This window comes from Quercus suber, unplaced genomic scaffold (genome assembly GCF_002906115.3).
Source record: "Quercus suber isolate HL8 unplaced genomic scaffold, Cork oak 2.0 scaffold_58, whole genome shotgun sequence".
NCBI lineage: Eukaryota > Viridiplantae > Streptophyta > Magnoliopsida > Fagales > Fagaceae > Quercus > Quercus suber.
In genome coordinates this window covers 475,488-493,450 of record NW_027069523.1, presented here as the reverse complement: position 1 = coordinate 493,450, position 17,963 = coordinate 475,488, and the positions used below count along the sequence as shown (strand labels likewise).

At 34.0% G+C, this 17,963-nt stretch overlaps 1 protein-coding gene across 2 annotated transcripts in view; it reads right to left on the bottom strand.

Annotated features, from left to right (window-relative positions):
- Positions 1-2,767: 2,767 nt before the first annotated feature.
- Positions 2,768-17,963, bottom strand: part of LOC112038509 (uncharacterized) — a 34,531-nt gene continuing 19,335 nt past the window's right edge. The window contains exons 1-6 of one of the 2 annotated variants that reach the window (XM_065772390.1): positions 5,497-5,752; positions 5,226-5,301; positions 4,938-5,014; positions 4,669-4,817; positions 3,860-4,070; positions 2,768-2,942 (exon numbers count right to left, since the gene is read on the bottom strand). In XM_065772390.1, coding sequence (XP_065628462.1) covers positions 2,775-2,942; positions 3,860-4,070; positions 4,669-4,817; positions 4,938-5,014; positions 5,226-5,301; positions 5,497-5,499 — 684 coding nt within the window. In that variant the 5' untranslated portion in view covers positions 5,500-5,752 and the 3' untranslated portion in view covers positions 2,768-2,774. Of the gene's footprint in view, positions 2,943-3,859; positions 4,071-4,668; positions 4,818-4,937; positions 5,015-5,225; positions 5,302-5,496; positions 5,753-17,963 lie in introns of those variants that run through there. The other variant, XM_065772389.1, reaches the window with a different exon arrangement.

The window sequence follows — 17,963 nt, the reverse complement described above, 5'->3', positions numbered from 1 at the left end:
TTGCCCCATCTTTCATCATGGCAAGGAAGCAACTGTTGTCAATGGAGCATTTCAAACACAAGCACAAACCCAAACCTATAGCCAAATGAGCACAAGCAATATACATACCCAACTCTGAAAAGCCCAAATCAAAAAATACCTATGGATTCACAATCAACCAAAAACAAAAACCCCAATTTTTTTTGAACCCCAATCCCACAGCCAAACATCCATATCAAAGCACTAACCACAAGACCCAATAGGGAAAATAAATTGCAAATCAAAATCACATTGCAACCTAAACCCCAACAGTATATTCAATCACAAAAATATGAAATTCAAATCAATGATTTTCTTGTAATGTATTTATATGAAATTTCTACAATTAAAAAAAAAAAAAAAAAAAAAAAACCTCACCGATGGGTAAAGGAGGTTCCATAAAACCCACACTCTATATATTGAACTGAAAACCCAAAAACAAAAAATACAAAATAAAAATTACAAAGGGTAGAGGAGGTACTAGAAATTGGCGGTGGAGGAGACTAGCGGCGGAGGTGGACATGAGAGGAGGAAAGGGGAAGAGGAGTAGGGCGGCGGCAGTGGTGGATGGTGGCAGAGTGGCAAGGGTGAGGGAGAGAGTGAGAGGCGAGGATGAGGAGAAATCATAGGACCTGAGATCAAGCAGTGAATTTCATGGCAAAAAAATCGTTCTTCAAGAAAACAAATCCATGTCCAGTAGAAGAAATTTCCGACTCTAACCATCCTCAGGTTGGTATTTCTTAGTCTAGATCCCTACCTCTAGATTGGCAAAATATGGGTTCTTTAATTCTTTATAGGTCATGTATTTGTTTGGGGAAAAAATTTTCTTTGGTTTTTTCAATTCAATTAATAATAAAAATTTATGCCATGTAATTGATATTTGACATGTACATGCCATAAGGTTCTTTTCCTCTCGTTCTTCTTTCGATTTTCTTGGATTTTATGATGTGAGAAGATAATGTTGAATTGTGATTGAGTTAGTAAATAAGATTCAGGATGGAGGAATTTTTTGCATTTAAAGTTTGGGTTTTTTTTTTTTTAATTTATTTTTTTTATAAGAGTGCTTATGCATATTCATGTTTGTAAAAATGTCAAAAAGGGCTTTTGTTTATTTATTTAATATTTTTTTCCTCTATGCATAATGTTTCCTTTTCTTAGTTATTTAATAGGCCATTGTAATGTGTTTGATGTGTTTGGATTCGGTTGGCTTCTTGTCATGGCAATAGCTATGCTTTGCCATGCTTGGCCAAGCTTTGCATTTGAGCTTGAGGATAATGTCTTAATTCTTCTGAAAAAGAAAGAAAATCATGTCTAGTATTCTATGTTAATGATTTACTCGTGTTCTTAGTGTTTTTAGAGAAATAGTATTTATTGGTCCAAAGGTCTACACGTGGAAACTATCATGATGACTATTATGATCATCATCATCATAGTTTCCATATGTAAACCTTTGAAAATGATAATAAATAGTCAAAATAAGAACTTACGGAACCTTGGTATGAAAGTAGTAATAATTCTAGAGAATTACAACATCTTTCTTCCATAAAATTAAAAAAAAAAAAAAAAAAAAAAAAAAAAAAAAAGAAACAAGTTTTCCTAACTCCTAAAAGACGTAGTAATTCAGTAAAAAAGAAGAAGAAAAAATGATGTTTTAATTCATAAAAGCAGAGAACTTAAATAGTTTTCATTTTTGCAATAAATATTATATTAATGGGTGCAACAATGTTTGCACTGTAATTTTCATCTAGGACTTCAGAATATGAGGACAATTATGGAGAATGCAAAAGAACTCTTGAGGTTTATATCCATGAGATTTGCCTCTCATTAAATGGAAGTAATAGTTGCTCTGTTTGCCAATACAGTCAGGTGACTTCTACACTAAATTGGCATCATGAATACTGTTGATATCTATTGAAGCTGGAACTGAATTAAGTGAAAACGGCAAAACCAATTGTCAAGAACAAGGCAAAACGACACGCGTGAGGTTGAGAAAATAGAACAAGCTGAAGAACAAAACGGCAGTGTATGAATTAATGAAATCACGTGCATAGCATGTGAGTAACTTAAGTCCCAATTAGTTGTATAGGAAGTCCACTTGGCATGCATCTAATGGTGCAGTTGTATTTCCGTTAGATTAGGAAGTTTGTTAATTTTCTGTTTTAGTCTTAACTCCTCTGTTATGGTATATATAGAAACAGGGGCTCATGTAATTACTCACTTTTTACATTTTCTAAAATTGATGAATGAGAATTTCTTTTCTCTCAAAAGCTCTCTCTTCTAATTTCCAGAAACTTCTTTCTTAATAATATCAAAGACTAAAGTTCAAGTTATATAAAATACAATTCTTCAATGGGCTTAAGAAATTTGTTGGTTTCTGAAGGGTACACTAGTTGGTTCACACAAGGGAAGTTGCCGTTTATACAATACATCTAGTGCTAGTTTAGAAAGCTCTCTATGTGTGCATGGTTGGTTTAGTCAAGTTTTTTGTGCACTAACTGTTAATAACTTCTTTATCTGTTCATACTTTTAGAGAATATGTTGCAACAAAAAAGCCAAATCAATCTGCAGAACAAGAAGAAGAAATCTCATCACAAGAAAATCTCTGGTTTCCAGGTAATCTGGTGGCTTTACCATCTTGTACTTTTTATGAGATTATTATAAATTCAACTACAATTAACTTGCCGATTTCTTTCTATTTTACTCTCTCCTTGTTCAGCTGATTTTCACTTGTAAAGATGGTTANCATCTTACCTCAGTCAGCTTGACTTAACACGAACCTCAATAATGTCATTTTCCTCCATACCCAGGCCATCAGGGGTTGCAGCTGGATTGATTTTATCCCCATCAAAAGAAAATACTAAGTTCTGTATGTCAAGCTTAACTTTATCCGCATACATTTTGAAGAGCCTCTCAAACTTGTCATCCTATGAGATTAGAAGAGCTTGACTTACATAATCGTAATTGAATTCATTAACACTAATACATGAAACAAATATCCAAAAAAGGTATGGAAAAATAACATATAAAAAATAAAAGAAACACACATGTTCTCTTACAAATATTGAGAATGAATGTAGGAAAATTTCAGCAACATTAGCATTTGCTTCTTAAAAAGAAAAATATTAATAAATAAAACGACAACAAGCAAGCCTTAGTCCCAAGGAGCTGGCTATGGATCCTCAAAAGATCAGTCAAGGTTGCCTACATGTATTTTTTTCCATCATTCTATTATATTTGAAGTCATATACTTTGTTACTTTCTTCATTGAGATGTCCATTTTACTATTTTTATTAGTGTTATTTTTGCATTCCTCTACCTTTTTTCCTTCCCTCGACTTGAAATTGAATCTATTCACTCATTCTCACTAGAAAAGGGTCATAGGAAATGCCATAGGAAGAGGGTAATAGCTTAAATTAAACCAACAGATAAAAGATCGGATAAGCTTCACATCATAAATGATCATAAACCCAGTTAATGATATTCTCTTCAATCCTACCTCAGCATATTATTGAGGTTCACAAAGAAGCTCATGCCCTAGACTGATTCCAACCCTACTATTCAACACTCCATACCCAGCAGTTAATATTGCAAAGCCATGAACAGTACAGTACATTCGCCTTAATTAAATTGAAAAATCCAAAAATTTTCCAATCAGAAACTAATTATAAGAATTCTGCAACAATTCATGAAAATAGCAGAAAACATAAGTGGATAGAAGACAGCTGAACCTTCATTTCAATACTCCTTCTCGATAATTACTAGGCAATAGTGTTTAAGAAGAAAAAGGGAGCATATAATTCAACCAGGTAAAAACGTCTGAAATCCCTGAAATAAGATATACCGTGTATATGCGAAATTGCTTAGTCCCATCCTTGCCCTGAATAGAAATAACTATCTTAACTCGCTCACAAGTAGGCTTTGATGGTTGGTCAGCAACAGCCTCCAGAGAAGACTGCATTGAACTACCAAGTTGTAATTTTACAGACTCCTCAACAGCTCGCAAAACATCTTCAGCAGATTGTGCAAATGATTCAAGCTCCTTCTTTTTCAATCTATATATGCGGATAAAAATTTGATTGTCAAAAATGGGAAGGCTAAAGTGTAAATAAAACAAGAAAAAAAATTGTTCATGATTAAATGGTCTATAAATTAGTAAAATTGTGAACAGATAAATAATAAATACAAGGTTGACTGACTAACAGTCACAATTTAAATGCCTACAATGGGATGCATAAGCATAGCTATCAATTCTATGAATCATGACACCATCTCAACAGGAATTGCAAATTACATGTAGTAGTAACAACTCACAACGTGTAAGTCTAAATGCCAAAAAAAAAAAAACATGTGCAAGGAATTAAATTGATGAAAACTAAATTTGGGTATTACTAATTTGGACATTTCCTATATATTAAGGGTTACACCATTGAATCAAAACGTAATAACCTTGGTCTTACAAAATAATAGATATCACAACTTAAATTAATTTGGGCAAATTCATAAACACATGACACAAGTCCTGCAATTTATAACTGCACTTGTCATCCAGTCAATAAGAATGCAACTAGAAATCACTGAAATTTATCAACTGCCTATTCGCGAAGCAAAATTTTGTTAGGCAAAAAAATATATCTACTTATGCGCGCATACCTCAACTCCTTTAATGTAGAATCCTCCACCACCGTCCTCTGAGCATTCCTGGAAACCTTGGGTGGAGGAGAAAGCCAATCCAACTCCTCATTTTTTCCAGAATCCGCAATTTGTATCACATTGGCGTTTTCCTCCAAATCCTCAATAACCTAACCCCCAAAACAACACCACCACCATTCATCACATAAACTACGCCATAACACACTCTCACTAATCAAATTCAAATTTCACACAAACCACACACACATTCGCGAATAGAAAAATCTTACAACAGGTTTAGCAATCCTCCTCCGTTTAGGAGACAAAGCTGGGGATGCAGTATCATCATCATCATCATCATCATCATCTACAGGAGCAACAAAACAACACACAACAAAAAGCTAGAAAACTCGTTTGAAAATAGAGAATTTAAACTTCAAATATCACGGTTCGATTTGCTTCAATTTAATCCTCCTGAACAGTATAGAAAAATATAAAGAATTTCAATGTCCTGGTAAAAAATCCTAAAATTTTCTCAGCAACCAAACAGAGGGTGAGAGTTAAGAGTGATAAAATACCGTCGAGGGACACGAAATTGAGAGGCTGAACTCGAGAGTAATCGAACAACGGCTCGAAATCTTCAGTGGAATCCGCCTGAAACCAAAAATAAATAAAAATCAAATCAGAGAGAGAGAGAGAGAGAGAGAGAGAAACCCTTGAAATGCGAGAGATTAGAATTCAAAGCGACTCGAAGAAGAGAAAAGCGAAGCTCAAAATTCAGAGATAAAAGTGTGAGAGAGAAACCCTAAAAAAAGCGAGAGATCATAATTGAAAGAGAGAGACGCCTACCATTTTTTTTGTTTGTTTTGTCAGAAAAATTTAGGAGAAGCTGTGAGTGTGCGCCCGCGAAACACGAAGATTTTGGAAACGAAAAGATTTTGAAAGTGCGATTTTTGAATGAGGAGAGACAGAGAGTTGGTTTTATTAATGTTTTAGAAGAAGAATAAATAATGATAACAATGAACAATGAAGAGTCGTGGGTTTGGTTTCGCGGGTCTGTCACTATCTCTTCGGTTTCTTTGTATTTTGCAATTTGGGCCCGCCAGATCGAATGTAATATGAGTGAGTTTGGGCTTACTTGAGGTCAAATCCAGTCAAGAATTCATAGTATTTTGAATTTAATACAATCTAACTTTAAAAAGAAAAAAAAAAAGAAAAAAAAAAGAAAAGAAAGAAAAAGAAGGCAAAAGAAAAATATTGTGTATTCTCTCAATTTGGGTCAATTTTGATTTTCTTTCACCAACATCGAAAATTGGATGTTGAGAAAAAAAATATTGATATTTTAAAACTTTAAGTGACAACAATGTTTTTTTTTTTTAATTAACTAGTTAATTGGGTAGTTGTGGTGGTGCCAAGTGCTAACAAATTAATGTTAAATGTTAAATTTGGGATGGATAAAGATAACAATAGAAAAATAACATGTGTTCACCTATTAAACTACACTTAAGTGATTGTATATAATTATTTTAAGCGAGTCTGTGGCATAGACACATGCCATTTCAATTAAGTTTGTAGCCAAATTCTTCCTCTTTTTAGTGGGAGGTTTGTGAAAAAATTAAATAGTTTTTGTCTCTACCTCTCTTTAACGGTTGTTGAATCTACTTGTTTTGGAAAATTTTGAACATCACATGCCAATTATGAATTACCACCATGCATGTATATACATTTTCTTTTATTATTTTTGTTTGCTTGTACTTTTCCCCACATAAGTACATATATTCTTATTTGTCAAAAAAAAGTACATATATTCTTTTTAATTTCAGCACAATCAAACTATATGTGATATATTCTCCCAAAAAAAAAAAAACTATATGTGATATGGAAATGATGAAACATCTAGAAATTTAGTTTGTTAACATTATATTGTGTGTCTAAAGAAATAGTTATTTTGTTTCATCTATTTATGTTAATATTAACTAGATACTAATCCAGATTTTCAAAACCTTTTTCATATTGGTTTATGCTTTTGCCCACTCTAGTTCAAATTTCGGTTCAGTTCTTACTTGGACCTTCCTTTTTTCAGCTCTTTAACAATTCAGTTTTTTAAGTGCCCGTTTGTTTTCACTTTTTCAGCCCAAAAAGCCCGTTTTGAAAAAAGCCAATGTCCAAAGCCCGTTTGGCTGAGACCAAAACGCAACTTTTTGGAAAAAGTTGCATTTTGGTTTTGTGAAGAAAACGCGCAGGATGGGAAATGAGCTCAGAGCTCCATTTTGGAAAAAGCCTCGTATGCGTTTGAAATCTATCCGTTGGACTCACAAGGCAATTACCAAATTACCCTTTCACACCATTTCTCATTCCACTCATCTCTCTGCTTTGCCATTCGCCCTCTCAATAACAAATTTCCAAATCCAAGCACAACAAAATCTATAACAAATTCCCAAATCAGCTAAGGAAAAAAAAAAAAAATCAATCCCTTGCAAATTAGGATTCCTCAAAATGCAAAACAAAAAAACATCAGAATATAGCAAAATCTTTCAAATGGAGTTTGTACCCATCTTGCAGTGGATGGATTATGGAGGTTTGGAGAAAAAGTTGAAGAGTTCTCGATTTGAATCATCCCTTTTGTGAGTTGTTGAATTTAGAGAAAAGAAAAGATTCAAGAAGATCAGGGTGAAGAAGTGCATGGGTGTTATAGATGAAGTGCTAAGAGAAAATGGAGAAAGGAAAAAAAAAAAAGAGGAAGAAGGAGAGCTCTGGAACGTTTTGGAGTTTGGAGGAATCGCTGGGTAAAAAAGGAGGAAAGAAAGATAAAAAAAAAGGAGGAAAGAAGGGTACGTGTGTGAGGAGAAAAAAGAGGGGAAAAAAAGGAAAAAAGAAAAGAAAAAATGCTATGCGTGGAGGATAAAAGAAGAGGGAAAAAAAGAAGGAAAAAAGAAGAAGGAAATGTTATTACAATATTTTCACAATAAATTTTAAGGGATAGGTTATTATTAGCTAATATTAGTGAGAAAAAATAATATTTTTAGAAAGAGAAAAAAATAATTTTAATAGCACGTTAAAATTGAAATTAGTATCAATTTTATCACAATATTTTCACAATACTTTCACAATAAATCTTAAGCAGTAGGTTATTATTAGCTAATATTGGTGAGAAAAAAAAATTTAGAAAGAGAAAAAAATAATTTTAATAGTACGTTAAATTAAAATCAGTATCAATTTTTATCACAATATTTTCATAATACTTTCACAATAAATCTTAAGTAGTAGGTTATTATTAGCTAATATTGGTGAGAAAAAAATAATTTTTTTAGAAGGAGAAAAATTGATTTAAGTATGATGAAGTAGTTGATTTAAGTATGAAACAAACTCCTTTATATTTATATTGTCATTTTTGGTAATTTACCACTCAAATCACCACTTTTATAAATGCCAGCCAAACATTCAGTTTTTTTTTTAAAAACACTTTTTAAGTTTTAACAATTTTTACCAAATACTCAGCTTTTTAAAAAAATCACTTTTTCATTATGCACTTTTTGAAAACTCCACTTTTTGGAAAAAGCCCACTTTCAAAAAGCTGAACCAAACTCATCCTAAATCATGAAAATGAGTTTCACATAAAATATTGTGAAATTTAAAAAACTTTAGGTGATTATTGATCATGATCAATGATTGTGTCTCTTATCTAAATTCTTCCTTTGCATCCAATCTCCAAATATAAAAATTAAAAAAAAAAAAAAAATCCCAATTGTTTCGATTCTACCCCATCATAGATGGGCATGAGTTACTGTATAACAAAATTGTTACTAAAAAACATGTATTATGTAAGAATGTAATGATGATTTAACAATGAGCCCTTCTTGGATCAAAGCAAAAATCAAAACACCCCCTACTTTATATATCACGTACCTTACACATGGGTTTTTTTTTTTTTTTTTTTCAAATGTTTAAAACTGTAGGTTTTGGTCGGCCTAGATGCATTAAGGGGTGTCATGAAATTGATGTGAACTTAGCTTTATTGTTTAATATTTATGAGTCTATCTAGTTTGATATGCATTCTTACATTACATAAATATTGTTTCTCAAAAAAAAAAAAAAAAAATTCATTACTAGCTTTTTCTATTCTTCTTGTTTGTTTAAACAAAAATTGGCTCAATAGTATCGCTGCCTTTTCTTATTAGGAATCAGTTTTCAAACCCCCTTCCTTCATTATTATAATTATCGTATTATTAATTTAAAAAAAAAATAAAGTGAAGATAGGTTATGTCCATTAATATCCACTTGCATAAAAAAATCATACAAAGTATACTTGAATGAAACACCAGTAAATGACCACAGTTTCATCCAAGCTCAAACGACCTGTACAAAATATTAACCAAGCTAAACAGTTATATGATTCTATCAATCGATTTAGGAAAGTTGAGTCTATTTTATTATCCTAAGATTATTTTGATATATTTAATTGGACATTTATAAATAGACCTTATGTAGATCAGAAGTCTAAGGGTATTTTATTCGATTTCAGAACTTGTTTGGGCAGTATTTTAATCGATTTCATCAGCTATGATATGAGACAACATTTAAATTCAAGCTTAAAAAGTTTTTTTAATTAATTGACAACAATATTACATTTACTTTATCTTAGTTGACATAATTACATATACCATTTATTTCTATTTTCTAAAACATAATTTCGAAAGTCCCATAATCAAATTGTAGGTATTAATATATATAGAATTTTGGTACAAATAACCATGGTATCACTAAAGGGTTTGAGAATGGATGTAGCATATTAAACATGTCACTAGTGACATGGCCGAAATTCCTTAACCAGGAAAGTGAGATAACAAGATAAATTAAGCAACTAGGGAGGTTGCACCGTACACTTCAAATTATTCCTAGCAATGTGGAAAGAAAGGCCATACATTTCATAACTGTCGAAGTCTCAAATATAAATAAATTTGCGTATGGAAGAAAATGACACACTTACTCATATTATTACTCTTGTAATATTTAGAATAGGGGCTAGTAATGCATCAACGTTATTTACATACACCTCAAGAAATTTGGCTATTTTGAATGTTGAAACATTTAAAAAAAGTGCTTAAAACTGTTGAACAAAATATTTTTGACGGGTGAAATGACCGTCGCGAACCATCATTAAAAACGATGCCGAGAATATTTTTTTGCAATCTATATAACTGTTGAAAAAAGTGCTACACCTTTATAAACAGTTACTAAACTTAGAAATATTATTAAAATCCGTTGAAACATATACACATAAATATAGATTAAAGTATGCTTATTACTTTTATTTACAAGCACTCAATTGTAGGTAGAGGTTGTATTGAGATAAGTTTCAACGGTTTGTAACCGTTGAAATAAGTATTTGCTTTTAAAAAAAATAATAAATAAATTTGGATGCGCTCTTTTACATTAGTCAAATTTAAATAACCTGATTCAAAATATAAACATAAACACAATTAAGCAGTTCCAAATTGATTATCACGTTCCACTATATATATCACCTTTGATTTTTTTTTTAATTAAAAAAAATTAGTTTTCCAACACTAACAACCCATTTGGTAACGTTGTTCTAGTAATATTGTTTGTATTTTTTAAAAATACATGTGGATGAAAAAATATGTAGAAATACATGTAATGTTATTTAAAAATTGAAAATTGTTACTCAAAATCTCATACCAGGCCCCTAAATAGCTTAGAATAAGCATTTACATCTTCTGTATTCTAGCCTTTCACCAGAGTCAAGCAGTAGATAGTTAGATGTTGCTTCTCTTTGAGAGTTTCTAAGGAGTCCGGCCAAATATTTCCACAGGTATTCAAATGATGATGCCAGTCATTTAAGTTATATCGAGTTAAAAGATCAAGAAAAGGAAAACAAGGTGGCCATGAGATATTTAGACATGGCAAAATGGGTTAGAATTTTCTGACCCGACTCGAAAAATACCCGAACTGAACCCGATTTTTTTGACCGGAAGCAAAAACGGGTTGACCTGTGACCCGACCCGTGTTTTTGGCGGGTCAACCCGACCCGACCAGCGACCCGAACCAAACCATTTTTTTAAAACTTTTTTTTTTTTGGGTAAAAAAATAGTAAAACTAAGACAATATTGGTTTAATTGTTTATTGTAAACTTTAAGGAAACAATTGATACATTTACATAACTATATGCAAATTAATTGAAAGATTAATGGTTGAATATTCTGTAATTAGTAAATATTTTTAGACATCAAATAGCAAAGTACATGCCAAGATAATCTAGTTACAATAGAGTTAAAAATATAGATTTAAAATTATAGACATGTAAGAAATATTCACAAGTGTGAAAATAGTGAAGCTAAAGTATCAAATTAGCATAAATTATGAATACTTAGACATATTTTTTAATAATTTATGTCTAAAATAAACGGTTTTTCAAAATAAATTATGATATTTCTTAGAGTGTGTGTTGCTTAACAATAATATGATATTCATAAAAGAGATCATGTATAAATAAGTAAGCAATCAAATTTTAAAGTATATCTCAAATTGAAATAGAGTGTCAACCACAACTGATAATAGATTATAAAATTAATTTTCAAGATTGTAAATTTCCTATATATTTTTATTCTTTATCAAATGAGTTATCCAATAAATCATTTGTAATTTTGTTTTATATTTGGAATGTTGATATTGTGTAGAAATAAAACTTGTGTATTTGTTTTACTTATCTTTGTGTTATTTTGTTTTAGATAGTAATGTTAGGATTTGTATAATTTTAAAATTGTTGAATAAGTGTTAATAAGTTTAACTGAGTTCATTCTTGATATAAGTGGTGAATTCAAAATAATGCATTTTACATTAAGTAATTTGTTGTATAACTTTCCAAATGACAGATACATGTTGTTTTCTATATATATAAATAAATAAATAAAAAAATCATGTGAAAAATACGGGTCAACCCGACCCGACACGCAACCCGATTGACCCAAACCTGATTTTGACCCACTTAAAATGACCCGTTTTGACCCGTGACCCGTTTGACCCGCAACCTGTTTGACTCAACCCGACCCGCCTGTTTTGCCATGTCTAGAGATATTGTGTTACTTCATAACATGCATAGAAATTTGGGACCAATTATCAGATGATTCAAGGGTCACAAAGATCAACATCTTTAAATAATAAAGAGCTAAGAGCCATACGATAGTCATTTGAATGAACCTGAAAAATAAATTATAAAAAACTTATGATATTCAGTATTTTGAATCGACTATTGTGTTGCTATCAAATTTATAACTGATATCTACATCAAGACATAAACAAAAGCGGTGAAGAAATTCAACTAAAAATTATGTAGACTCAGCAACCACCAAAAAAGAAAAAAAAGACCATGTAGAACCAATTTTGTTTTGAGAAACAATTGTTTGAAATTGGTTCTAAATGAAACAAGAACTCAATTCAAATGAGGCAGCCAACAAACATATACTCACGGCAATACTTAAGAAAGGACAATCACTGGACTAGGTCTCCTAAGCTTTGAAAGTCACAAAAAATGTGATCAAAACAGGAAACAAGAAATGAACTTGTCCACATATCAAAGTGCACATAGAACTGACGAACATAAGATAAATATACGAATTTTAAAATAATGCATGAAGTATTCTATCAAAATTATGCAACTGCAGTACTTTCTGCAGTAAAAAGCATATATATGTGTGTGTGTTTAAATTGTACCATACCTTTGTTGGGGACTGATTGAAATATAACCCTTTCATTTGCAATTTTTCAAACATAAATCCAAAAGGAGGTTTGTCTTTTCCATTCCCATGAATTAAAAACTTTGTTTCTTTCATAAAAAGTTCAGCGGAACCAAGCTGTAATACAAATATCTTATATTAGAGCAATGGTGCCTACCAGGACCACCAAGGTGCAAGGTTCTATAGATAATCAATTAGTGGCTTTGAATACTTTGCCAATGTGGCAACACAATTTGTTCAGTGAGATCAATACCAGAACTCAATATGAGTAAGGTGCAAGATTCTAAATTTTACAAGAGTTAATGATATGATTCGTGTACATTCCCCTGCTATCATGATCATAATGGAAACCAAAGTTTGTGGTGACAGAGCTAAAAGGATTGTTGATAGGATCCATATGGATGAGGCGATCATTGCTAACTCGATTGGTTTATCGGGTGGTCTGTGGTTATTGTGGGACTCTAATCAGGTGGAGGTGGTTGAGCTATCTTCGACTGAACAAGAGATTCATGTTAGTGTTTCATCCCCTAGCAAGCCCCACTGGCTTTTATCAGCAGTTTATGGCAGCCCCAGATTTGCTGAAAGATGTCTCTTATGGGATAATCTCAACTCTGTTGCTGAATCTCATTCCATGCCTTGGGTCATCGCGGGTGATTTTAATGAGGTTCTAATGGGGGATGATAAATTTGGTGGGAGACCAGTTAACTTGAGCAGAGCCCTGCGGTTCCAAGAATGTTTGGATAATTGTAGGATGATTGATATTGGATTTTCAGGGCCTAGATACACTTGGTCTAATCGTAGGCCTTTGTCTCGGCTAATCCAAGAAAGGATAGACAGGGTATTTGTCAATGCCGAGTGGAATTCTCTTTACCCTGAAGTAGCGGTGTTTCATCTTGAAAAGATTCAATCAGATCATTGCCCGGTCAAGCTGTGTATGGATAATAACCAGAATATCCTTTTTCCTAGGCCATTTAGGTTTCAACCCATGTGGCTCTCCCACCCTTCTTTCCCGGGAGTAGTAAGAGATGCTTGGTCAAGTCAAGCTTCTCTGATGCAAGCTCAATCTTTTTTCACTGTTAAGGCCAACGCATGGAACAAGGCTGAATTTGGGAATCTGTTTCACAGGAAGAGGAGATTAATGGCTAGGTTGAAAGGAATCCAAGAAAATATTTCCATTCGGCCTAATAATTTCTTGGTGGAGTTAGAAAGGAAGTTGCAGTTTGAATATGTAGAAGTGATAAAGTTAGAGGAAGAGTTTTGGGCAATGAAGGCCTGAATCCTTTGGCTTATTGAAGGCGATCGAAACACTGCTTTTTACCATACTTCAGCATTGGTTCGCAGAAGAAGAAATCGTATTTTATGCATGAAGGATAGAGTTGGGAATTGGCTGCATGGAGATAGGGAAATTGCTGACTTCATTAGAAACGGTTTTATGGACCTTTTCACTTCAGACCATTGCTCGGCTGCTTTAGCAGATTGGAATCCTCCATTTTGGCACTCATATTTAAATGAGGAAGAAGCGACTTCTCTTGGCATTCTAGGGACTGATGAGGAGATCTCAGTTGCTCTATGGGGGCTAAAGCCCTTTAAGGCCCCTGGGCTGGATGGCCTCCACGCGGGTTTTTTCCAACGGTTCTGGTTGGTTGTTGGGGAAACTGTGAAAAAGGAGGTGAAAGCTATTTTTAACTCTGGGAAAGTTCCGGAATACCTAAACAAAACTCTCATTATGCTTATTCCGAAATGCAAGAGTCCGGAAACTCTGAAAAACTACCGCCCAATCAGTTTGTGTAACACGGTGTATAAAGTGGTGACAAAGATAATTGTTGGTCGCATCCGGCCTTTGCTGTCTAGACTTATCTCACCCTTCCAATCAGCCTTTGTGCCAGGAAGAAAAGGTCTAGATAATGCAATTATTGTTCAGGAGATGATTCATTCTATGGCCAAAAAGAAAGGAAGAGGGGGGGGGGGGTTTATGGCAATTAAATTGGATCTGGAAAAGGCTTACGACCGACTTGAGTGGAGTTTCATTATAGATACACTTAAGCTTTTCAGAGTACCTACTGCCTTGATATCTCTAATCATGAGTTGCATTTCCTCCTCTTCTATCTCTATCTTGTTCAATGGGGGTGCTTTGGAGACTTTTAACCCTTCTCGAGGAATTCGTCAAGGAGAACCTCTCTTGCCTTATATTTTCATCCTTTGCATGGAGGTTTTGGGAACTCTTATTGAGGATAAATGCCATGAGAAGCTTTGGAACCCGGTAAAAGCATCTCAGGGAGGTCCCGCCTTATCGCACTTATTTTTTGCGGATGACCTTATGCTTTTTTGCTAAGGCTAATCGGAAAAATTGCGTTGCAATAAGAGAGGTTATTGACTCTTTTTGTACCTTATCAGGGCAAAAAATTAGCGAGGAGAAATCTTGGGTCTATTTTTCACCAAATGTAGATCAGAACATGAGGAAAGAGTTATGTGAAGTGTTGGGATTCCGTTCCACCCCCTCCTTTGGAAAGTACTTGGGTTTCCCCATTAAACATAAGAGTACCCCTCAAGACTTCAGATTTCTTATTGATCGCATTCAGAGCAAACTAGCTGGTTGGAAGGCAAACTTGCTATCTTTTGTGGGCAGAATTGTTTTGACCCAGACAGTGACCTCTACCATTCCTAACTACATGATGCAATGTGTGCCCCTTCCCTCTAAAATACTTGAAGGTGTGGACAGATTGAATAGAAACTTTATGTGGGGCTCATCGGATAGGAAGAAAAAGCTTCACCTTATAAGATGGAAGAAAGTCACGAGAGAGAAGGAGGCAGGAGGCCTAGGTATCCAAGCGGCTAAACCAAAGAATGCTGCATTGTTGGCTAAGCTGAATTGGAGGTTCAGAACTGAAAAATCATCATTATGGGTTCGTGTTCTAACCCATAAATACCAGGGGCTGAGAAGGAGACCCACCAATCTTCTCACACCCACTTCCTGCTCTTCCACCTGGTCTAGTATCAAAAAGGGAGAAATCATTGTCAGCAAGGGTGCTAAATGGGTTGCTGGGAAAGACAGTAACCTCTTGCTATGGTGTGACAAATGGCTGAGCGCGGGTACCCTTAGAAGTCGCATCTGTGGTCCTCTGAACAGAGGTGAGGAAGAAGTAAGATTGAAGGATATAGCTAGTTTCCATGGCTGGAACTGGGATAAGTTCTCCTTTTCTTTTCCTAAAGATATTCTTTTGGAAATGAAAGCCACTCCTATTCCCTATTCTAAGTCTAGAGAGGATAGACTATCATGGAGCTTATCCCCCAGCGGTGAATTCCAACTTAAGGATGCATATCGGTTAGCCAATGCTAATGAAAATTATCCAATAAATTATTCCTTCAATGGAGTGTGGGTGTGGAAAGTTCCAAGTCTTCCTAAAATCAAGTGCTTCCTTTGGCAATGTTGCCATAAAAGCATTCCTGTGCACTGCCTTCTCACTGAAAGAGGTATGAATATCTCTCCATTGTGCCCCCTGTGTAATTCAGCCCCTGAGACGATTAGCCATGCTCTTAGGGACTGCCCAAAGGTACGGATTTTCTAGAATTCTTTCTCTCCCCCATGTTTTGTTGCTAGTTTCTATGGCACACAATTTCTGGATTGGTTGAGGCTAAACTGTAAATCTAAGCAGCAATGTGGTGTTTCTGAGATTGATTGGGCCATTGTGTTCCCCATAGCTGTATGGAGTCTCTGGTTGCATCGGAACAGTGTTGTTTTTGGGAAACCAAACATTTGCAAAGACTTAAAGGCTGAGACATTAGCCAAGGCAACCGAGATGGCCTACCTGGGCATCACCGAGAAGTACAACCAAACAAAGAAAAAGATTCAGGTAAGGTGGCTGCCTCCACCCCTCAATTGGTTTAAGTTAAATTCTGATGGTTCGTCCATGGGTAACCCTGGCTTGGCTGGAGGAGGTGGATTGATTCGAAATGAAGATGGCGAATGGGTGAAAGGTTACGCAAGAGCTATAGGTAGTGCCACTAGTGTTGCAGCTGAACTATAGGCATTAAGAGATGGAATTCGCTTATGTATCTCCCTTAAAATCCCAGCAGTGGTTTTTGAGCTTGATGCAAAGTTGGTAGTTGATCTTTTGAAGAAAGACTTGGAGAAAGCAAATGGCATTGATGTTCTGGTTGCTGACTGCAGAGAAGGGCTTAAACAAATCCCTTTGGTGCGAATCCAACATTGCTATAGGGAGGCAAATAAGTGTGCCGATGCACTAGTGCGAAGGGGAGCTATTATGGATCAGGATTTTACTATTTTTATGGATCCCTCATTTGATGTTGTATTTTTGCTTAATTTAGATTCTGTTGGAACAATGTATGATCGGTTTATTGCCTCTGTTTCAGAGGTCTTCTAGTTGTTAATGCATTATCCTCTTTACCAAAAAAAAAAAAAAAAAATTTACAAGAGTAACAATATGAGTAAGTTTGTCATTTTCTTCATAATGCAAATCTATTTATATTTGAGACTTTGATGGTTATGAAATGTACATGTGTGGCTTTTCTTTCCACAATGCGAGGAATAATTTGAAGTGTACAATGTAACTTCTTAAATTGCTTTATCTTGTTATTTCATTTTCCTGCTTAGGGAATTTCGGCCATGTCACTAGTCACATGTGTAGACCATGTACTAGTCCTCCTATTCTACACACATCAAGTAATTACTGAAAAGAATCACTTGGAGGTGACCCCAAGACACTATCTAAAAAAATGAAAAGATTTAAAACCACAGGAAAAATAAAATGAGAGAGAGAGAGAAATATGTTCTCCATTATCATTAAAGCCATAAGAAGGCAATTGTTTTCAAACTACAGTTTTTTGCAGTATTAAAGGGATTGGAGCATTGCTTGTGAAAAAAAAAAAAAAAAAAAAAAAGAAGCTAATCTTCCTTCTAAATTGTTTTCAAACTACAGTTTTTTGCAGTATTAAAGGGATTGGAGCATTGCTTGTGAAAAAAAAAAAAAAAAAAAAAAAGAAGCTAATCTTCCTTCTAGATGTTTGCATGAGGAACCAATATTTTCAACTTCAAACCTGATTGACAGTTTTGACAACTATCAAGTTAAACCATCAGCCTTCCAAATTAAAGAGTACTGACTTTAGGGACAAACCTCATTGTATAGTAAAGTTTGCAAAAGAAGGGATTCAATGGAGAGACCAAATAAGATTACATAGTTCTAATGTATAGCAGGAAGTAACACCAGGGAAGGCTGGGAGGTATGGTAGTTTAGAAGAATTAACCATTATGATTCAGCAAAATAATAATAATAATAATAAAATAAGTAAATAAATCATGAATGAAGAACAATGATTACAAAAATAATAAGAAAGGCACAACAAGAAACAAAGGAAAGTTTGAAAAGAAAATTGAAAATATTGATCAATGCTATGAGAATAGATACAGTAGTCTAAGATTATAACCATATACAGTCTTACCTCCAATTTTTTAGAGAGGTTGCCTCCTGGACTCGAACCCAATCTATTACTACGATGGAAGACACTTGCCAATAAATAATAATTTTATTCAAAAAAAGGAGAGAT